Source organism: Sus scrofa, chromosome 7, assembly GCF_054392235.1.
Source record: "Sus scrofa isolate SSC_HxYL_T2T_F1_AM1 chromosome 7, Sscrofa_HxYL_maternal_Yorkshire_Landrace_v2.0, whole genome shotgun sequence".
Lineage (NCBI taxonomy): Eukaryota > Metazoa > Chordata > Mammalia > Artiodactyla > Suidae > Sus > Sus scrofa.
In genome coordinates, this window is record NC_139389.1 from 20,457,977 (window position 1) to 20,477,500 (window position 19,524).

General features: G+C 39.4%; 1 protein-coding gene across 1 annotated transcript in view; it reads left to right on the forward strand.

Moving 5' to 3' along the window:
• The window catches only part of SCGN (secretagogin, EF-hand calcium binding protein), a 42,502-nt gene extending 23,458 nt beyond the window's left edge, over positions 1-19,044 (forward strand). Inside the window, exons 7-11 of the mRNA NM_001077224.1 lie at positions 3,248-3,303; positions 8,725-8,770; positions 9,025-9,084; positions 11,403-11,471; positions 18,916-19,044. Of these exons, the coding sequence (NP_001070692.1) occupies positions 3,248-3,303; positions 8,725-8,770; positions 9,025-9,084; positions 11,403-11,471; positions 18,916-19,044 (360 nt within the window). The remainder of the gene's footprint in view (positions 1-3,247; positions 3,304-8,724; positions 8,771-9,024; positions 9,085-11,402; positions 11,472-18,915) is intronic.
• The last annotated feature ends 480 nt before the right edge of the window (positions 19,045-19,524 follow it).

Genomic DNA, 19,524 nt, shown 5'->3' on the forward strand with positions numbered 1-19,524 from the left:
TTGTTTGTTTTGCTTTCCTAGAGAAAGGAGGGCAATTAGAAAAGATAAATACCACATCTCTGGCATAATCTATGGCACCAGATGTTTTATTTCATAACCAAACATGAAGCAAACCAAATTAACCATGATATACCCAGACTCTAAAGCTAAAAGTCTGGTTTTATGGAAAACACTCCAGTGACAGATTTGCTTAGATTCAAATCTTGCTACTTTCTTAGGCAAAGTTATCTTTCTAATTTCTTGCATGTAGCTATTTCTTATGAGTGCAGTGATGGTTGAATGAAACAACATATAATGTGTTGGCTGCTCTACAAATATTCACTATTATAGTTTTAAAAATTAAGAAGACATTATATCCCCTCCAAATTGTCAAACATTCAAAATTTGCCAAAGGTTACACTTCTGGAGGCAGACCTGTTTACAAACAATCTTTTTAATCCCTGAGATCATGAACTATTAGGTGTCTGCTCTTTCTTCCCACTCATAAACTGGTCATTTTCCAAGGCTTTTTCAAGTTTTGGGAGGAAGAAAATCCTGGTAAACTCGATAACTGAATTAGCAACCAGCTACTATTCTGCTGTTTCAAGATGGCTTCTTATGTGGGTTGCAATGAACTTACATATGAAACGGTGTTGTGGTGTGTGGGTGTTATCCAATTTGGGTGGTAGCCATACAGCATCCCTTGAGGAGATGCTAACCATCAGTTACTCAGGGGAGAAGTGCAAGGACTAGTGGATGAGATCCCTGGACCCCTAAGGACCCAGTTCTCCCACCAGCCACATGGGAACTTGCTCTGCAGGATTCTGTTTGCTGACTTAACCAGGAAAGTGCTTGGCATCACTCTTACTCCCCTTCGACTGCTTTGACAAAGCTGTGAAATCGTTATTTAACTTTCAGAGCTAGATGGAATCTCGGTCCTAATTTGGTCAGAGGTTATCAGACTGTTGGGTTCCAAGAAACCCCTGAGTTCAGAAGCAACACTTTGGGAGTGAGGGGGTATTTGGAGGATTTGGCTCCAGTTAACAGTCACCCACTACTTGTGCAGCTCCATTTCTTTGCTTTATACATTCAAGCACTGTGAAAAATTTCATTTGAAAATAGGGTTGATCTGATCAGGAAAGTTAAAATCATGGGTACAGTTATAGCTGAAGAAGCTGCACCCAGAGAGGTAATGACTTGCCTAAAGTGACGCAATGTCTGATTTCTGGTCTGGCCAACAGGCATGTCCCAAGCTTTCCTATTATACATATTTCTTGTAGTCACAGAGATCCTAGTCAACTAGAAGAGTAGACACAAGGGAGTTTGTATATTACTCATCCCCATGTATTTCTGATTCTGATTATTAAGTGAACCACATAGCCAGTTTTCTGATGGGTAGAAGCATAATTTATACATTGGTGTTCAGTTCTTCCCTGAACCAATTTTGAGCAAAGGGCTTTCCCTGCTTTGAGTAAGTTTTCACAGCAGTGAAGATGGGCTCATGTCTTTCAAGGTGAGTTACTATTTTGCTTAGAGCCCTAGATAATGTGGCTTTCTAAGAACGAAATTCTTCAGATGATGGTGTCACAGAAGATAACTCATGGCTCACTCTTTAGCAAAGTCTATCAGCCTCAGACTTTAACTGGATATAGTTAATGTTTAAAGGACACAAGTTGATGTGCAGTAGGTCCAGATGTGTAAAAATATATCCTGTTGTACACATTTGTGATGCCAAGATTTGGGGAGAATGGGCTTTCAAATTCATTTCAAATATTAAAAATAAATGATTTAGAGAGTGAGGAAGGATGAAGGACCATGTTTTTAATGTACAAATCTTTGGGATATATCCTCAGATGATCTCATTGCTTCTTTTTTCCCTGTATAGCCTTCCTCGTATGGATATATTTAGAGATATCCTATACCACCAAAGTGTTGCAAAGTCAAAACTTAATTGTTGTCCTACTACAACTTATATATATAAAGAAATGTGTCTCCTCTCTCTTGCCTAAAGCAATCTGGTCTTCCCAATTTTAATTTTTAATCCTATCTTGTTTAAAGTTTAGTCTGATCTAGTAAATTTTTAAACTTTTTTTTTAGGACCACACCTGTGGCATATGGAAGTTCCCAGGCTAGGGGTCCAATTGGAGCTGTAGCCGTCGACGTACACCACAGCTATAGCAACGCCAGATCTGATCTGTGTCTGTGACTTGCACCATAGTTCACAGCAATGCCGGATCCTTAACCACTAATCGAGGCCTGGGATCGAACCCAGGTCCTCATGGATACTAGTTGGATTTGTTACCGCTGAGCTACAATGGGAACCCCCTAGTTTGAGCTAGTAAATTTAAATAACCTCTTTGAATAAGGCTAAGTCTCTCTATGAAAGGTAAAGCTCAGCATCTTAGGTTTCTCAGTCATCTGGATCCAACCCATATCCTTCTTCAAAAATGGTTCATAAGGAGAGGAGTGGCTCCTAGGACCTCATGGTGAAGGGAAGGAGTGAGGTCCTTGGGCACAATGCTCTGGTTTCCAGGGTGATGCCCCTTGACCACACAGTTGCTACTACCTTGCTGACATTCACAGTTGAAGCCATCCTTTAACTCTTTTTTTTTTTTTTTGGTCTTTTTGCTATTTCTTGGGCCGCTCCCTCGGCATATGGAGGTTCCCAGGCTAGGGGTCCAGTCGGAGCTATAGCCACCGGCCTACTCCAGGGCCACAGCAACGCGGGATCCGAGCCGCAGCTCACGGCAACGCCGGATCGTTAACCCACTGAGCAAGGGCAGGGACCGAACCCGCCACCTCATGGTTCCTAGTCGGATTCGTTAACCACTGCGCCACGACGGGAACTCCCCATCCTTTAACTCTTGATGGATGCATACCACTGATTCTCTGCCACAACCTCCTTACTGAGGCTGACTCAGTGATCCACCCTCATCCTCTTTTACAGCACCATCTCTCACATAGCTGGTCCCATGGAAGGTCCACTGGTCCTTGACTCAGCATCCAAACCCTTGGGTGCTTAGGGTATCCTGGGAAAACTAAGCCACAGAGATGCTTTCCACTCAGTGTTGTCCTTCTTTAGCTAGTGCTCTTCTCCCTCCATGGAAAAAATGTTTCTTCTATTCTCTATAGGGAGTCCTCTATGGTTTGAGTCAGCCTCAGACGAATATATAATCAGAAGAGCAAAATAGAAAAGCCCTTCAACAACTTTCAAAATGAATTCCCATTACAAGTATTTCTTACAATCCTTTTCCCTTCTGCATTCCAGATGAAGATCTTTGACAAAAATAAAGATGGCCGGTTGGATCTTAATGATTTGGCAAGGTGAGTAGCATGGCCATGGTGATATAGATCCAGAAACACGTTTCAAGGGATTTAATGACAGCACACTTTTTTTTTTTTTTTTTGAAAAGCAGAGATCAAAGTCTCACCTGAAGTCTTAAAGAACAGGCGAGTCTTTGGGCATATCAGATCCCTTTGTTAACATCAAAAAGCACTTCTCTCCATAAAAGCACAATGAGCAAAATTTTCAAAATATTTTAAAAATGGATCCTGGGCTAGCCTTGCCTTCAAAGGCCAGACATTCAGGGTTCCATAACAACAACAACAAAAAGTCCTGAATCTAATTCACTGGTTCTGGGAATATTGAATTGTTAGTTTAGCTTGGAGGACGACTGAGTCAGTATCTAGCTGCACCATGCGGTCTTTGAGTGTTGGCATACCCTGTGGGGCACCAAGTACCTAAAGGCTAGAAGCGGAGGAAGAGAGGATGACAGCAGAAGTGGTCCAGTATCTGCAAAAATGCTAACTATGAATCTGGTATTGTGATACATGATGAGTGGGTCAGCATGTTTTGTTGAGGCTGGCTGACCCCCAACCATTTTGTCCACAAAAAGTAAGAAGTGATTTGGGCAGATAGAGAGTTGAAATCATTGGATCAAGAACACATGGATATAACCCTTATGGGGAGCAACTATACTACCAGGTGCCTCAGGGTCAGGCTGGATGGCAACTGTATACTGGACATGGAAACAGAGCACTAGCCATGGCCATTCTATCAGTGTGATAAACAAAAAACCACCTCACAGATCCACAAACATCCCACAGTATAGCTACCAAGTCAGTAGGGACTATGTCTTAATCTCTTGAATAGCTTCTCACACAGTGGAGTGCTATGTACATTGGAGGATTCAGCAAAGAAAATGAAGAAAGAGTTAAAGCATTATTGAACAGAGACGTGAAGCAACAAAAGAGTTACTACAGTATTTCAAAGCCAATTTCATATGGTATTTGAAAATGATAACTGGGGTAGGCAGAATAAAGGGGTTCATATCCTAATTCTGAGGACCAGCAAATATTTTATGTTTTCATGGCAAGGATGATAAAGGTTGCAGATAGAATTAAAATTGTTAATTAGTAGACTTTAAAATGAAGGTTATTCCGGAGTTCCTGGATGGGTTTAATGTGATAAAAAGGATCTTTATATGTGGAAGAAGGAAACAAAAGATCAGAATCACAGAGAAATTTGAAGATATTATATTACTGGCTTTGAAATAGAAGAAGGGGCCATAGGCCAAAGAATGCAGGCGGCTTCCACAAGCTGAAAAAAACAAGGAAAAAGATTCTTGCCTAGAGCCCTCATAAGGATTACAGCCCTGTCAATACCTTGAAACATCAGTGAAATCCATTCCAGCCTTCTGAGTTCCGGTATTGTAAGGTACTAATTTGTGTTGTTTTAAGCCACTAGGTTTGCAGTAATTTGTTACAGTAGCAATAAGAAACCAATTCAAGGTCTTAAAACATTTATACATGGGAATCTTCTCTCTCTATCCCCAATTCTTAAATGTAGCCCAACTATTCCACATACAAGCACCTCTCAAGTATATGTTCTCTGACTGGTGACATAATCTCAACTGCTTGGTGTCAACAAATAGATGAGGACAGTATTCCTTGCAGACTCTCAGGACATTCTACCCTCTATTTGACTCAAGTTAATTCTCTCTACCCTGGGCATTCAGAGGAGCAAAACTTTTCAAGTTGCTAAAGGACATTTTTCCTACCTTCCTCTATATATACACCCATGATTATGAATTCAGTATAAATACAATTCTTTAAACTTTTGAAACTGAGTATATTCCACTGAAGTACAATTTTAATTATGCAGAAGAGAGAAATATATAATTTTGAGTGCAACTCATATATTATATAATTTATCCTTTAAAAAGTGTACCATTTAGCATATTTTAATATATTTGTAAAGTATTTCAACCATCATCATTACCCAATTCCAGAACGTTTTCGCTATGCCAGAAAGATACCTCATAACCATTAAGAGTCATTCCTCCCTTCTCCTGCCAGCCCCTGGCAACACTAACCAACTTTCTATTCTATATATTTGCTTATTCTGGACATTTTCTATAAATGGAATCATACAATATTTTGTGTCTGACTCTTTCATTTAGCATAATGTTTTCAAGGATCATCCATACTTTATCCCTTTATAGCTTAATTATATTTCATTGCACATATATACTATTTTGTTTATAGTTGATGACCACATGGGTTATTCCTAATCTTAAATTATTAAAAATTATGTGGCTATGGCCAACTATATACATGTTTTTATGTGAACATATGTGTTTGATTCTCTTGGTTATACACTTAGGAGTGGAATTTTAGGTTCATATGGTAATTTTTTGCTTAATTTTCTGAGAAACAATTTTTCAAAACATCTACACCATTTTACATTCCCAACATATTTTCATGGAATATGTACATCTTCTTTGGTGAAATGACCATTAAGATCCTTTGCCTATTTTAAAATTGAGTTAATTTTCCTTTTATTGTTGAGTTGTAGATGCTTTTTACATATTCTGGATACTAGATTGTAATCAGATATATGATTAGCAAACATTTTCTCCTCATTCTGTAGGTTGTTCTTTTCCTTTTCTGATTATATCCTTTGAAGAGCAAATGTTTTTGATTTTAATTAAGTCCAATTTATCTAATTTTGTCTAATTTTGTTTTGGTTTCTCATGTAGTGGGTGTCATATCTAGGAAACCACTGCCAAAATCTAAACTCCTGCAGATTCACCATTGCATTTTTTTTCTAAGGGCTTTACAGTTTTAGTTTTTACTTTTAGGTCTTTGATATCTTCTCTAAGTTTTATATGTGGTATGAGGTAGGAATCCATGTGGCTATCCATTTGTCACAACACTGTGTTCTTGTGAAAAGACTGCTCTTTCTCCACTGAATGGTCTTGGCACCCTTGTCAAAAATTAATTGACCATAAATGTATGAATCTATTCCATTGGTCTGTCCTTACAATAGTGCCACATACCTTGTATAAAACTGCACCTTGTCTTGATAACTGTGGCTTTATAGTAAGACTTTAAATAGGGAAGGGTTTCAAAGATTTTTTTTTTCAAGGTAGTTATGGCTATTCTGAGACCTCTGTACTTCCACATGAACTGTGGATCAGGTTATCAATTTCTGCAGAAAATGTAAATGAGACTATTACAGGAATTGTGTTGAATCTGTAGATTAATTTGAGAAATGTTGCCATCTTAATAGTATTAAATCTTCTAATTCAGGATCATTGGATGTCCTTCAATTTACCTAGGTCTTTGATTTTTTTCAACATTGTTTTATAGCTTTTAGTCTATAAGTCTTAGGCCTCTTTTGTCATATTTCTTCTTAAGTATTTAATTCTTTTTGATACTATTGGAAACAGAATGGTATTCTTAATTTCTTTTTTGGATTGGCCATTACTAATATATAGAAATACAACTGAACTTTGCATATTGATCTTATACCTGCTGAACTTGTTTATTAGCTCTAATAGTTTTTGGTGGCTTCCTTAAGATTTCTTTTTATTGAAGTATAATTGTCATGTAACACCATATTAGTTTCAGATATACAATATAATGACTTGATATATGTATGTATCGTACAGTAATATATAAGATAATGTCATCTGCAAATAGAGGTACTTTTACTTCTTTCCATTCTGTCAATCTCTGCTTTTAATGAAGTATTTAATCCATGTTAATTTAATGTAATTACTGATAAGTTAGGAGTTATGTCTTCCATTTTGCTTTGTTTTCCCCGTGCTTTATGTCTTTTTTTCCTCTTTTCTTCTATTACTGTCTCCTTTATGTAAAATAGATATTTTCTAGTGTACTATTTTCATTCCCTTGTTATTTCTTTTGTTATATATATTAAAAGTTATTTCTTAGTGATTGAGTGATTACAACTAACATCTTAGTTTTTATCAATCTAATTTGGATTAATACCAAATCAATTTCAATATTATACAAAAACTTTGCATCCATGCAGTTACAACCCTTCCCCTCCTTTGTGCTGTTACCATTTCACAAATTACATCAACATAGATTTTTATTATTGACTTATGCAGTTGCTTAAGTAATATAGGAAAAAGTTAAAAATAAAAATACATTTATATTATATTGTATATTTAAATTTACATATGTAGTTACCTCTATTAGTGTTCTTTATTTCCTCTTGTGGACTCAAGATACTGTCTAATGTTTTTTCATTTCAGCCAGAAGAACTCCTTATAGGTCACATTTGTTGTTGTTGATAATTATTTTTTGTTTAATTCTGTAAAGTCTGTATTGTCATCATGTGGAAATCCTAAGTCTCTGCTTGGTTACCTTAATGGTTAGTTAATGATTAGACAGAGATTTTCTTAAATGCCTAAGAACCATAAGTCTCCCAGTCTAAGGGGCTCTGTGTCCCTCTTGGGACACATCTTCAACATTCAACCATGCCGTTTGCAACTCTGCCTCACCCTTTGCTTCCTGCTTGCACAGAGAGTGAAGATAAGCCAGAGGTGAGAACTTAGGACCTTCTCAGGTCTTTTCTGAGCATGCATACAACCTTGGGCATGGATGTAGCCTTATGCATATGTGTGACTGTCTAGATTCTCAAAAATATAAAAGGGATTTATAAAAGCCCCTATGGATATCTCATTCCCCAGTGTTTAAGTTTTTTGATTAATCTGTGGTTTACCCAAGCTTTACCACTTTGGTCAGCTGTCATCCTAAACAATCACCACTAATCATTTTTCCACTGGGTAGGTTCAAAATCAGGTCAAATAAAGACATCCTTGACAGTGGGGCCTTCTAGGGAACCATTAAAAAGGTCAAATAATGGCAATTTGATGGGAATTAGGCTGTGAAAGAGCTCCTAGCCTGTTCTGCCCACCATAGCAGCTGCTAGGCTGCTGATTTTCTCCGGGATTGTGAACTCTTGGTTTTCAAGGATATCATGGAGCTGGGAAGATCAGAGGGATGAAGCAAGTTAAAAAGCCACAAAGTCCACTGTTCTTACCAAGATTTAGTCATTTTTCCAAAGTAAAACCCACTCAGATTTCTCTAAGTATTTGATTCATTTCCAACGTTCTGAAAAAGTTATTCTTTTTTTAAAGCCAGTTTTCTTGTTACTTTTATGGAGGATAGAATTTTCTTAAGTCCTCATTCTGCCAATTTTCATCAAGATGAATTTTTAAATATCTCTCTATGGTGACTAGCAGTCCCTGTTAAAGTCTTTCCTTTCTTGGTTTTAATAATGTATAAATTCCCGTTTTTCAAGCAACTATCCTATTCTTCAGAATAACTTGGAAACTGCCACCCTTTTGTCACAGCAGTTGTAAATTTACCTGTAACTGAGAACTGATAGGTCATTATGTGGATTATATATATATATTTTTTCCCGTTTAGAATTCTGGCTCTTCAGGAAAATTTCCTTCTCCAATTTAAAATGGATGTAAGTAGTGACATTTCTCTAGATGGGTTTCCTTCATGTTTCTCTATGGATTTGAGAGGGAGGGAAAAAAAGTATCCAATTGTCTTGCCTTTAATTTATCTACAGACTGACAAGGCTCAGTGTTGGAATCAAGGGACTAAGGGTTGTTGACTCAAAGTTTATAAAATTGTCTAAGACCCAGGAATAACTGTACAACGAGAGTTTCAGCTGATTTATATGCTGTTTTTTTTTTTTTTTTTTTCCCCCATGTACAGGCTTGTTCCACTGAAGAAAGAAAGAGGGACTTTGAGAAAATCTTTGCTCACTATGATGTTGTAAGTCCACCTTTTCCATATACTGTGTTGGCCATCTTTAGACAATAAGCTTGTTTAGTCCCTAAGTGGGTCATCCTACCCATAGGCCCTAAACTTATATGATGATTAACAATCACATATGTTAACGTATCCTCAGCTTCTCTATGAAACTCCTGGGAACTAAGTAATAATAGACATAGGAGTACTTATGGTTGAGAAGACAATAAAATCACAATTTTGTTTTCTTTTTGGATCCAAGCTAAAAGAAAGTTTCTCCTTCCTGGTCTCTATGATAGTATGCTCAAAACAAAAGCAAACAATCATATAAAAAAATGCACCCAACCTAAAGAAATGGGGGCAAAGTCAAACATATTTGGCATAAAATCTACTTTGCTTCTAAGAATATTATTTAGTCCTTCTTTAGAAGGGAAAGAATAATAATTCTAAAGAACAAAGTATGACAAAGAGACAATTTCTTGAGGACAAGGAAGGATAATGCAAGGAGGAAGATGAACAGGAAGAAAGGTGAGAAAGGTCCTACCAGATCCTGAAACTAATCAGATTGTGTATCTGTGAGTCATTCTGAGCAGAAAAGAACATCACCTGGAAGAGGCAGTGTAGCAAGGTGTTGAAGTGTATAGACTCTGTGACCAATTACCTGGGTTTGAATGGTGGCTCATTAACCATGTGACCTTGGGCAAATTCCTTATCCTCCCTGTGCCTCCTTTTCCTCATCTGTAAAATTAGGGTGATGAGGATAATGGCATTATCGGCCCCATGGGGTTGTTATATGAAAATTAAGTGAATTCATATTTTTAAAGCTCTTAGAGGAGTTCCTGGCATGTAGCAAGGACTGTGTTAGTGTCTGGTAAAAACACTAAGGGAATAGATTTTAAAATGATGTGTTAAATGTTCAAGATTAAGGAAGTTCCCACCGTGGATCAGTGGAAATGAATCTGACTAGCATCCATGAGGATACAGGTTTGATCCCTGGCCTTGCTCAGTGGGTTAAGGATCCAGTGCTGTTGTGAGCTATGGTATAGGTTGCAGATGCAGCTGGATCCCACGTTGCTGTGGCTGTGGTGTGGGAACCTCAATGTGCCACAGATGCGGCACTCAAAAGACAAAAAAAAAAAAAAAAAAAGTTCAGGCTTAAATAAATAGAAAGGTTTTACATATGAACCACATATATGCTCACTAATCTAATATGCTCCCTCAATCTAGTCTCTTTTTACTTAAAGTGTGTTTTAGTAATCATTAAATCATTGCTATATCATAAAGCAAAATTTAAAAATGTTAACCTGCCTTTCAAAGGATCAACATGATGAGCAATTAACACTAGTCTGAACTGAGTCCTGAATTTTGAAAATGTGTATTCCACAAATGAAAACATGTATTAGGAAAGGAAAACTGCAGTAATTCAATCAAAGCAGCATTTAAAAATATAATGACTGTGGGATTGGGGTCCCTCCATTAGTGGGCAGTGGAGGTGAACCTGGAACCCAGATCTAGCACTTCTCCATTGAAGTTTACCCCGAAATCAAGAATTCATAAATTAACTTAAACCTCGTTTCTTGGAGAAGAGGTGCCATGATTACCTTCCTATTTGTGGAGAAGATTTACTATGCACACCAAGAAGGCAGAAACTCAACAGAGGACTTTTTCTAAGCCAACTTTTCATAGTGGTGTGAAGTACAATGGAACTCTCCTGTAATTCCAGATCATTCCCCCATTAGTTGAAAATAAAGCGCTTTATTGCTTGGTATAAAAAGTCAGTATATGTTATGTTAATATTATTTGTAAGAGCCAAGGAATAAAAACTACTGCTTCCCATTTGGTTACATGAAGGGGGGCATTATTTACAATGAATTCTTTTAATTTCTATGGTACAGTCACATCCTACAACAGAGAACGTAAGTTGAAACATGCCATTTCTGAACTTGGATTACAGTCACAAAAGAATACTGATTTGGTGTACTTGTGTAATTTATTCTTTAAGTTTTCTTTTGTTTATTTATTTTTTGTCTTTTTGTTGTTGTTGTTGCTATTTCTTGGGCCGCTCCCGCGGCATATGGAGGTTCCCAGGCTAGGGGTTGAATCGGAGCTGTAGCCTCCGGTCTACGCCAGAGCCACAGCAACGCAGGATCCGAGCCGCGTCTGCAACCTACACCACAGCTCACGGCAACGCCTGATCATTAACCCACTGAGCAAGGGCAGGGACCGACCGAACCCGCAACCTCATGGTTCCTAGTCGGATACGTTAACCACTGAGCCACGACGGGAACTCCAAGTTTTCTGACTTAAGAAAATATTTGGTTGATTGGATCTTTGCCTTTCAGAGTAAAACTGGAGCTCTAGAAGGCCCAGAAGTGGATGGGTTTGTCAAAGACATGATGGAGCTTGTCCAGGTGAGTTCACGAGGCTGTGTAGATTACCCCCATCATGGATTGGGGCTTGTCAGTTTGATGGATTCCATTGTTTATTTGGAGGAATCTGTGGGACCAAAGATTAATGCTGGAGAAAAAAAAATCTAAGGATGTAGTCTATTTAACAAACTTTAAGCTTTTTTTTTTTTTTGTCTTTTTGTCTTTTTTTTGTTGTTGTTGTTGTTGTTATTGTTGCTATTACTTGGGCTGCTCCCGCAGCATATGGAGGTTCCCAGGCTAGGGGTCTAATTGGAGCTGTAGCCACCGGCCTACGCCAGAGCCACAGCAACGCGGGATCCGAGCCGCATCTGCAACCTACACCACAGCTCACGGCAACGCCGGATCGTTAACCCACTGAGCAAGGGCAGGGATCGAACCCACAACCTCATGGTTCCTAGTCGGATTCGTTAACCACTGCGCCACAACGGGAACTCCAAACTTTAAGCTTTTGTGAAACCCAACTAATCTTTCTTCTCTCTTAAGGCTATTTGCAGTTTCAGTTTTAGGGAAGCCCCCATAGGAGATTGTTGTTACCATCATTAAAAGGTCATCTATTTTACCAAAGGAGCACAATACCACTGTATATCTTACTGTTTTATTCTTCAATTACCTAAAGTCTTTCTCTTGGTTATTAGAATAAAACTTTTAATTTCATGTAATAAACCCCATACTTGGGATTTTTTTTTTTCAACCAAAGGCTGCTCTAGTACTTGGCCTATTTTATCTATCAAGGTTGGGACTGATGCAATTTAGATCACATCTACATCACAGAGCTGTTTCATGTAGGGTAAATAATGTTTTAAGAAGCAGTCTCCTTTGAGCTCTTGATGAACTGTATTGACTGGCTGCATGATCCAGTTAAGATACTTTCCAACTCCCAACTATGTAGACACTGAATTCACTAGTCTCATACCTTTAGGGATTTCTTTTGAGGTTTGTATAGGACATAATGATTGCGTCCTGATTGTCCCAGATGGTAAAAAAATATATGACAACAAATTATTAACTGCTTTGGGGGTCTCAGATCTCTTCGAAAATCTGATTAAAACCATGGAGTTTTGTAGCAGAAAAATGCCCAAATACTAATTTTTTGCGTAAATCTCTAGAAAGTTTACATACTGCAGTTAAGCTGGCATGGAACAAAATTTTTTTCTGATGTCTAATCAGGATGACTCCCAAGTCTTATTAGTCCCATTCCAGCTGGCCCCTTGTCTCTGCCTTGTCCCCTTCATGTGCTGCTCCTGTTGGAGATTTCCCCAGCATTTGTGCAGCCATATGAGTTGCTGGGTGCTGGTGGTTACATTGATTGCTAAAGGAAAATCCCATTTCACTCATTATCTATTTAATGCCAGGATGGCTTCTGTAATAGAAAGTGAGCAATTATCTATGGGACATTAAAGTTGCACAGCAGAGGCCTTGCCTCACTGGAGTTTTAATTTGCTTTTGCTAGAATAAATGGGGAACCTGTTTTTCAGAGCTGTGTGGCCTCCTCTGTGCAATGGAGTCAGGACCCCTGACTGCCTGAGTGTAGAGTCTAGGGGCTTCAGATCCTTATAGACACTTCCAATTGTCTTTCAATTGCCTTTGGGTTTGGCAGTGGCTTCCAAAGTTTCATGGAAGGTGATGGAAGTAAAACCTAACCAGCAACAAAGTACAGAAGACATTTTTAAAGAGAAAATTTAAAGGAAGGGGAAAATTAGACCATCTAAAAACATGACTTGGGAGTTCTCCTTGTGGCTTAGCAGTAACGAACCCAACACAAATCATGAGGACACAGGTTTGATCCCTGGCCTCACTCAGTAAGTTAAGGATCTGGCGTTGCTGTGAGCTGTGGTGTAGGTTGCAGACACAGCTCTGATCTGGTGTTGCTGTGGCTGTGACATAGGCTGGCAGCTGCAGCTTTGATTTTATCCCTATCCTGGGAATTTCCATATGTAGCAGGTGCGGCCTTTAAAAAAATATTAAATAAAAACATGAGTTGGAAGCAGAAGTCTGTATCACTCTTTGATGAATCTGTATTACCTCTTGAGAAATCAGAAGACCCCCATCACTTTTGTCCTTGTTCCTCTCTTTCTGTGGTACTACTGGGGCAAAAAAAGGCACTTGATGTAAGTTCCAGATAGGTTGAGACAGCTGGTTTTTAAGGATTGGGTCAGACTGTGGTCAGTAGTACAAAGGCAGTTTATAGGAGGCTGATCTGTTGAGCTAAAAAATATGTACAAAGTAGTTAGTTATTAATGTTCTCCCCTGAAGCCAGATGACTTATTTATTGGAGCTTTCCTGGCTTTCCAGATTGCTTAAAAAAATACTCACCATACAATTTGAAAGATGTGGTCAAACATGACCATTGGGTTGTTGAGAACTTGACATAGAGACCATTGAGAATCTGACATTTCTCAGATTCATAAACTAGAGCCATCTCCTGTGACTTTTTAATTTTCATTTTATAAGAAAGAGCCATAGGAAAAGTAAACAAACCGATATCTGGAATGTATTTTAACAACCATTAGAACATGCCATGGGGTCAACAGGGAGCTGTTTCATTTTCTAAGCATTCAGTCCTGGTCAGGATCCCTGATGCTTGCAATAATAACCATGAAGTAAGCTTATTTACAGACTTTTAATTCTTGTACAATCATGTATGATGCATGTGTTGAATTTGTATTAACAAAATAACTCTGTTACCAAAATGCCCTTTTCTTTAAACTCTGGAAAATGGTACCCACGGCTGCCTTTGATATCAAGTTCTTAAAGGAGCAAGCACAATAATTTCTGCACAAGAGTCTTTAAAGAGCCTGTAGCTCACTTAGCACAGCAAGAAAATCAACACAGGAGTTGAACTAGAAAGTAGAAAGGCAAGACATTCAAGAGTCCCAGCACCCACAAAGGAAAAGTAGAAATTTGAACAATAATGTTGGAAGCCAATTAAATGGGACATTAGAGATGACCAGGACATCTGCCTGGGGATGATGAGAATTCCTCACTCCAGGCCTCCCAAAAGTTTATTCTTTTCCCTACTGGATACTCCATCTGCTTTCCTCTGTTGTGATAAGAAGGTGGTTGGTAAGAAGGAACAATACTTAACCTAAAGGATTGAATCAAATATATGCTCCTCCAAAAAGCTACTAGCCCTTAGCACACATTTTATCATTTCTTTTTGATTTTCAAATTGTAAAATGAATCATACAGCACAGAGAAGTTTGGATGTAAAGAAAAAAAACCATAATCTCTATCTTTATAGGATCTTTCCTGGCTTTCCAGAAAGATCTAATATTAACTAACTCAAAGAGACCTAATATTAACTAACTTCATTCCTATGTATGTTTTGCATATAGTTGAGATCATACTGAACAAGCATTTCCCAAGAGCAGCCATTGTTTTAGTGACTATTTCACCTGTGGTTAGATCATAATTTACCTAAAAATTTCCTTATTGCTAGTAATTTAGATTGTTTCCTATGTTTGTGGTTCAAATAGTAGTACCTTTGTGTATAAATTTTTGTTTTTGGCTATAGCTTAGGAATAGAATTACTAAGTTAAGGGTTTCCACACTTTAAAATGCCTGGTAACCATCATCAAAGTTTTGCAAACTTTTGAAGAAAGAACAGTGTAAGCTTCCCTATTTCCTTCTTCAAAGTCCCCATCATCCTACCTTTTCTCCCTTTACTTCTCAGAAGGCTATGACTACATTTTTTGACCCAGGTTTGCCTATCAAGGAAGAAAGCTTCCTGGGGTGTGTGTGTGTGTGTGTGTGTGTGTGTGTGTGTGTGTGTGTGTGTGTATTCCCTCAAGGAAGAAAGCTTCCTGGTGTGTGTGTGTGTGTGTGTGTATTCCCTCAAGGAAGAAAGCTTCCTGGTGTGTGTGTGTGTGTGTGTGTGTGTGTGTGTGTGTATTCCCTCAAGGAAGAAAGCTTCCTGGTGTGTGTGTGTGTGTGTGTGTGTGTGTGTGTGTGTGTGTATTCGCTCAAGGAAGAAAGCTTCCTGGTGTGTGTGTGTGTGTGTGTGTGTATTCCCTCATTAGAATGTAAGTGCCTTAATGTGTTGCCATTTTTTGGGGGATAAATAACTTTTTAAAAAAAGACAATGGGTGGCACAGAGAAGGCATTGTATCTCAATGAGTGACTATCTAACAAAAGAATGTTGGGGGCTTTGGGAATTTGTGATGGGAAGGCCGTCTGAAGACTGAAGAGGTTCTTCCTGCGGCTCCTTACATGGCAGCACAGTCACCTGTGTGCTACTGTGTACACCTCTCTCTAGTAGACTCCCAAGTACCTGATCAGGCATTTATTTTGGCTGAGCACAGTGGTCCTGAAAGAATGCCAATGTAACCCCTCATTTTCATTGTAAAATATGCAACGGTGAGTGATAATTAGAAGAAGCATAGGACAGAACTGGCACTGGATACAGCATTTATTATCATTATTTCTTCCAGACAAGCAGAGACTTGCTAATGGGGACCTGGCTGAGGTCTTAGGCAGTAATATATTGGTCTCTACTTGTCACCTTGGTGTTTTGACATCAGTATGGACAATATGTGTTATAATAGAGTGGAGACAGAGAACACATTATAATTTTGCACAGAGAATTAGGTTCTGGTTAATTAATATTCTGATTGGCAGAGAGTTCTTATAAGTACATTACAATAGATTGCACTGACTACCCTCTAGTGATCAGAATGTGGTACAGGACCTCAGAGTCCTAATGATGACTTTAGGAGATATGGCCCATGGAGGTTCCCAGGCTAGGGGTTGAATCAGAGTTGTATCTGCCGGCCACCCCACAGCCACAGCAACGCCAGAGCTGAGCTGCATCTGTGACCTACATCACAACTCATAGCAATGCCAGATCCTAAACCCACTGAGCAAGGCCAGAGATCAAACCCACAACCTCATGGTTCCTGGTCGGGTCAACCACTGAGCCATGAAGAGAACTCCTAGGATGAAGATTTGAAGGTGTGCTGATAAACAGACCAGCTTTCATTACTTTAGAAGAGTTAGAATTGGATGGAATGTACAGGAAAGGGAGGGCATATGACAAAAGCTTGAAAACTACTTTTGGAGACAGTGTGCTCATTAATTTCATAGATATAATTGAACACTTACTATAAGCAAGCACTGAGGAACAGATCCAGTCCCAAAGGTCCCCCTTGTTTCCAGGATTTTTCCAGGACTCAAGGGAGGCAGATAAGTATTTTTCAGCCACTTATCTCAGACTCACTCTAATACTTTCCCATGAAATGGGTGAGGGGAAAAAAAAAGCATTTTTACACGAAAGGCTATGATACAGTGTAGTGATGAAGAGATGTGCCCTGGGGCTTGCCTGCCTGTGTTGTATCTTGGTTCTGACATGACCTAGCTGTGTGACAACAGGAAGATTAATTGACTTCTCTAGGCTTTAGTTTCCTCATCTGTAAATTAAAGGTGGTGGTAGATTCAAGCTCTTAGAGTTGTTCTGTAGATTAGAATTAATATATGTAGATCAGGAACCTACATGCATTTATATCGGCCACTTGTTGTGAAAATGGAGGCCCTCAGTGGTTTCAGATGATTTGTCTTCTGTGATCCAAGCATTTTTGAGCAGTGGCATTCAGTTCTCCTGTCTCCAAGTGAGTTGTTGAGCATTAAAAACTAACTCAAAAGGTCCAAAGAAACTTCCTTTACATACATCCACACTCATACCCACAGCTGCCTCCCCAACACACACATCAAAAATATTTCTACTCACTTAAATAATTCCTTTGCAGGAAACAAATTAGAAAAAAAAAAAAAGCTTAGAATTGCTTGAATGAGGTAAATACATTGGCAAATTAATTTATGCTAGTGTGTAAATGACTACCACCTGAGTCTTTTCTAAAAGTGAGCATTTGCTGAGAGACTCCTGGGGCAGGGTGCCACTTGTTGCAGAAAGATGTAGCAAAAGTGTTGAAGATATTGAAAACCAGTGTTCCTGTTGTGTAACTACACAACGAGTGAGCTTCTAATTAATACAGAGCCACAGAGTAAGTTTGCTGTTTTCAGGACCTCTAGGCCACATTTCCTTCAGCCACATCCATACCTGCTTGGCACTGACACCCAGGGAGCTACCCTCTAGAGTCCTAGCAAAGAGAACCTATTGACAATGTGTTATATTTTAGCCTCTTAATAATCCAGTCACTCAGGGTTTCTCGACAGAGGAGTGAAGTTGGCCAAGTTTAGCTTCTGGCCCCAGATTCTTTCACCTCCTGATATCTCCCAGAATCCTGTCTCACTTTGGTATTTATTCTTCTCGCTCTGCCATCTGACCCCCAGTTCCTGCTGTTCTCTCCCTTCCGTTCCCTCTGTTAAAACCTGCTATCAGGGGAAGATTTGGTGTCTGTCATTTACCCTGTGGGACAGTGCAAATTAGCTTGTCTTATGGCTGTCTAGTTGAAGAATGAAAGATTTTGTTTCCTATTGCAGGTTTTCCTAGACCTTTCTTTAGCAGTAAGGAAGCCTTGGGGAAGGGTTAGTGATGGAGAATCCTTCGGAGAGCTCCTGAGATCAAACCCTGCAGACAGCTGCCTCTATGACTCTAACCAGCCCACTAATCAATGGGTTTGGAAATCTTATTATTTGAGTTTTCCCTTCTCTCTGGACATGGACTTATGAACTTGTTTAGATTTAGGGCAGCTGTTTCTCTGGGAGAACAGTGTGACCTGGCGAAATGCTCCCTTAGTTGGAGACAGAAGCCCTGGGATCCAATATGCTACTGTAACTTCCTAGCTTGCCAAGATGTTTCCACTCTCTCTGAGCCCCCGCATCCTAATCTGTAAACAATGCGTGATCATTTACTTTCCAAATGGTGAGGATTAAATCAAATAACCTAGGGAGAATCCCTTAATTCCAGCATTGCTCACTTTTGCAAGTCTTGGAGTTTAGAATCTTTTCCTAGCTGACATGCATCACAATTCCTTCTTAGAAATATTCCTTGGAATAAATCTGATATCCCTAGGTCAACAACATAATGCTTTAGTTAGATTTGCATTCACTGTAACCCTTTTAAAACCAGAGACATAGAAACCTCCCACGGGGAGATAAAACACGTGTCTTCCTTTTGGCAGCAAGACAGAATTTTTGCGACAATCCTCTGCCCTAAATCAAAGTACTTTTACTGCGGTTTTGAAAAAGGCAGGTTTTTTATAAGAGCTACAGAGAAATGATGTGGGAGAGACATCCTTTTGTTTGAAGGGACACACTGAGAAATGGACCTGGCAGACACTTATCCTTGACAACACGTGGAGGGATAAGGAGACAGAACAACCTCTGGGTGGCCTGTCTCCAGGGAGGCTCTCTCAGAAGGCCAGGTGTCCCCTAATGGGAACAGACACAGAAGAGAGGGAGGGAGGGAGGCATTAAAGGGTGGGACCACCATTGCCTGTCTACTGACATATTATTTTTTTGTTATCCTCAGCCCAGCATCAGTGGGGTGGACCTTGATAAGTTCCGGGAGATTCTCTTGCGTCACTGCGATGTGAACAAGGATGGAAAAATTCAGAAGTCTGAGCTGGCTTTGTGCCTTGGCCTGAAAATCAACCCATAATGAAAATCAACCCATAACCCCCAGAATTCTTTGCCTTTTGCTCTTAGTTGTTTCTGAGCCCCTCCTGGTAAAAGTTTTTCTGTGCTTTGCTCTTGGGGACACAGTGGGTCAACTTTCTAACAAATGATGTGGTTTTCTTGGGCAAGAGGAGGGACCCGAGGGCCTTTTTTTCATGGCATGGTGTTTTCCTGCTTTTAATGGAAGCCTCCCACGCAAGGTCTGTGTTATTTGCCCCTTGACCCTGGACTTTCCTGTCCCCTCCAAAGACTCATCCGACCCCGAAGATCTCGGCTTGTCCTCCCCCAGTCACTGGGAAGGCGGGGGCAGCCAAATCCATCCATCTGTGCTTCTCTTGTGGGCTTTCTGCTGAATGCCATGTGACACTGTGGTAGTCCCATGACTTCTACAAATAGATTGTGAAGTGGAAATAAACCTGCCGCTGGAAACAAAGATGCACTGGTAACTGCTTCTCTGTTGTGA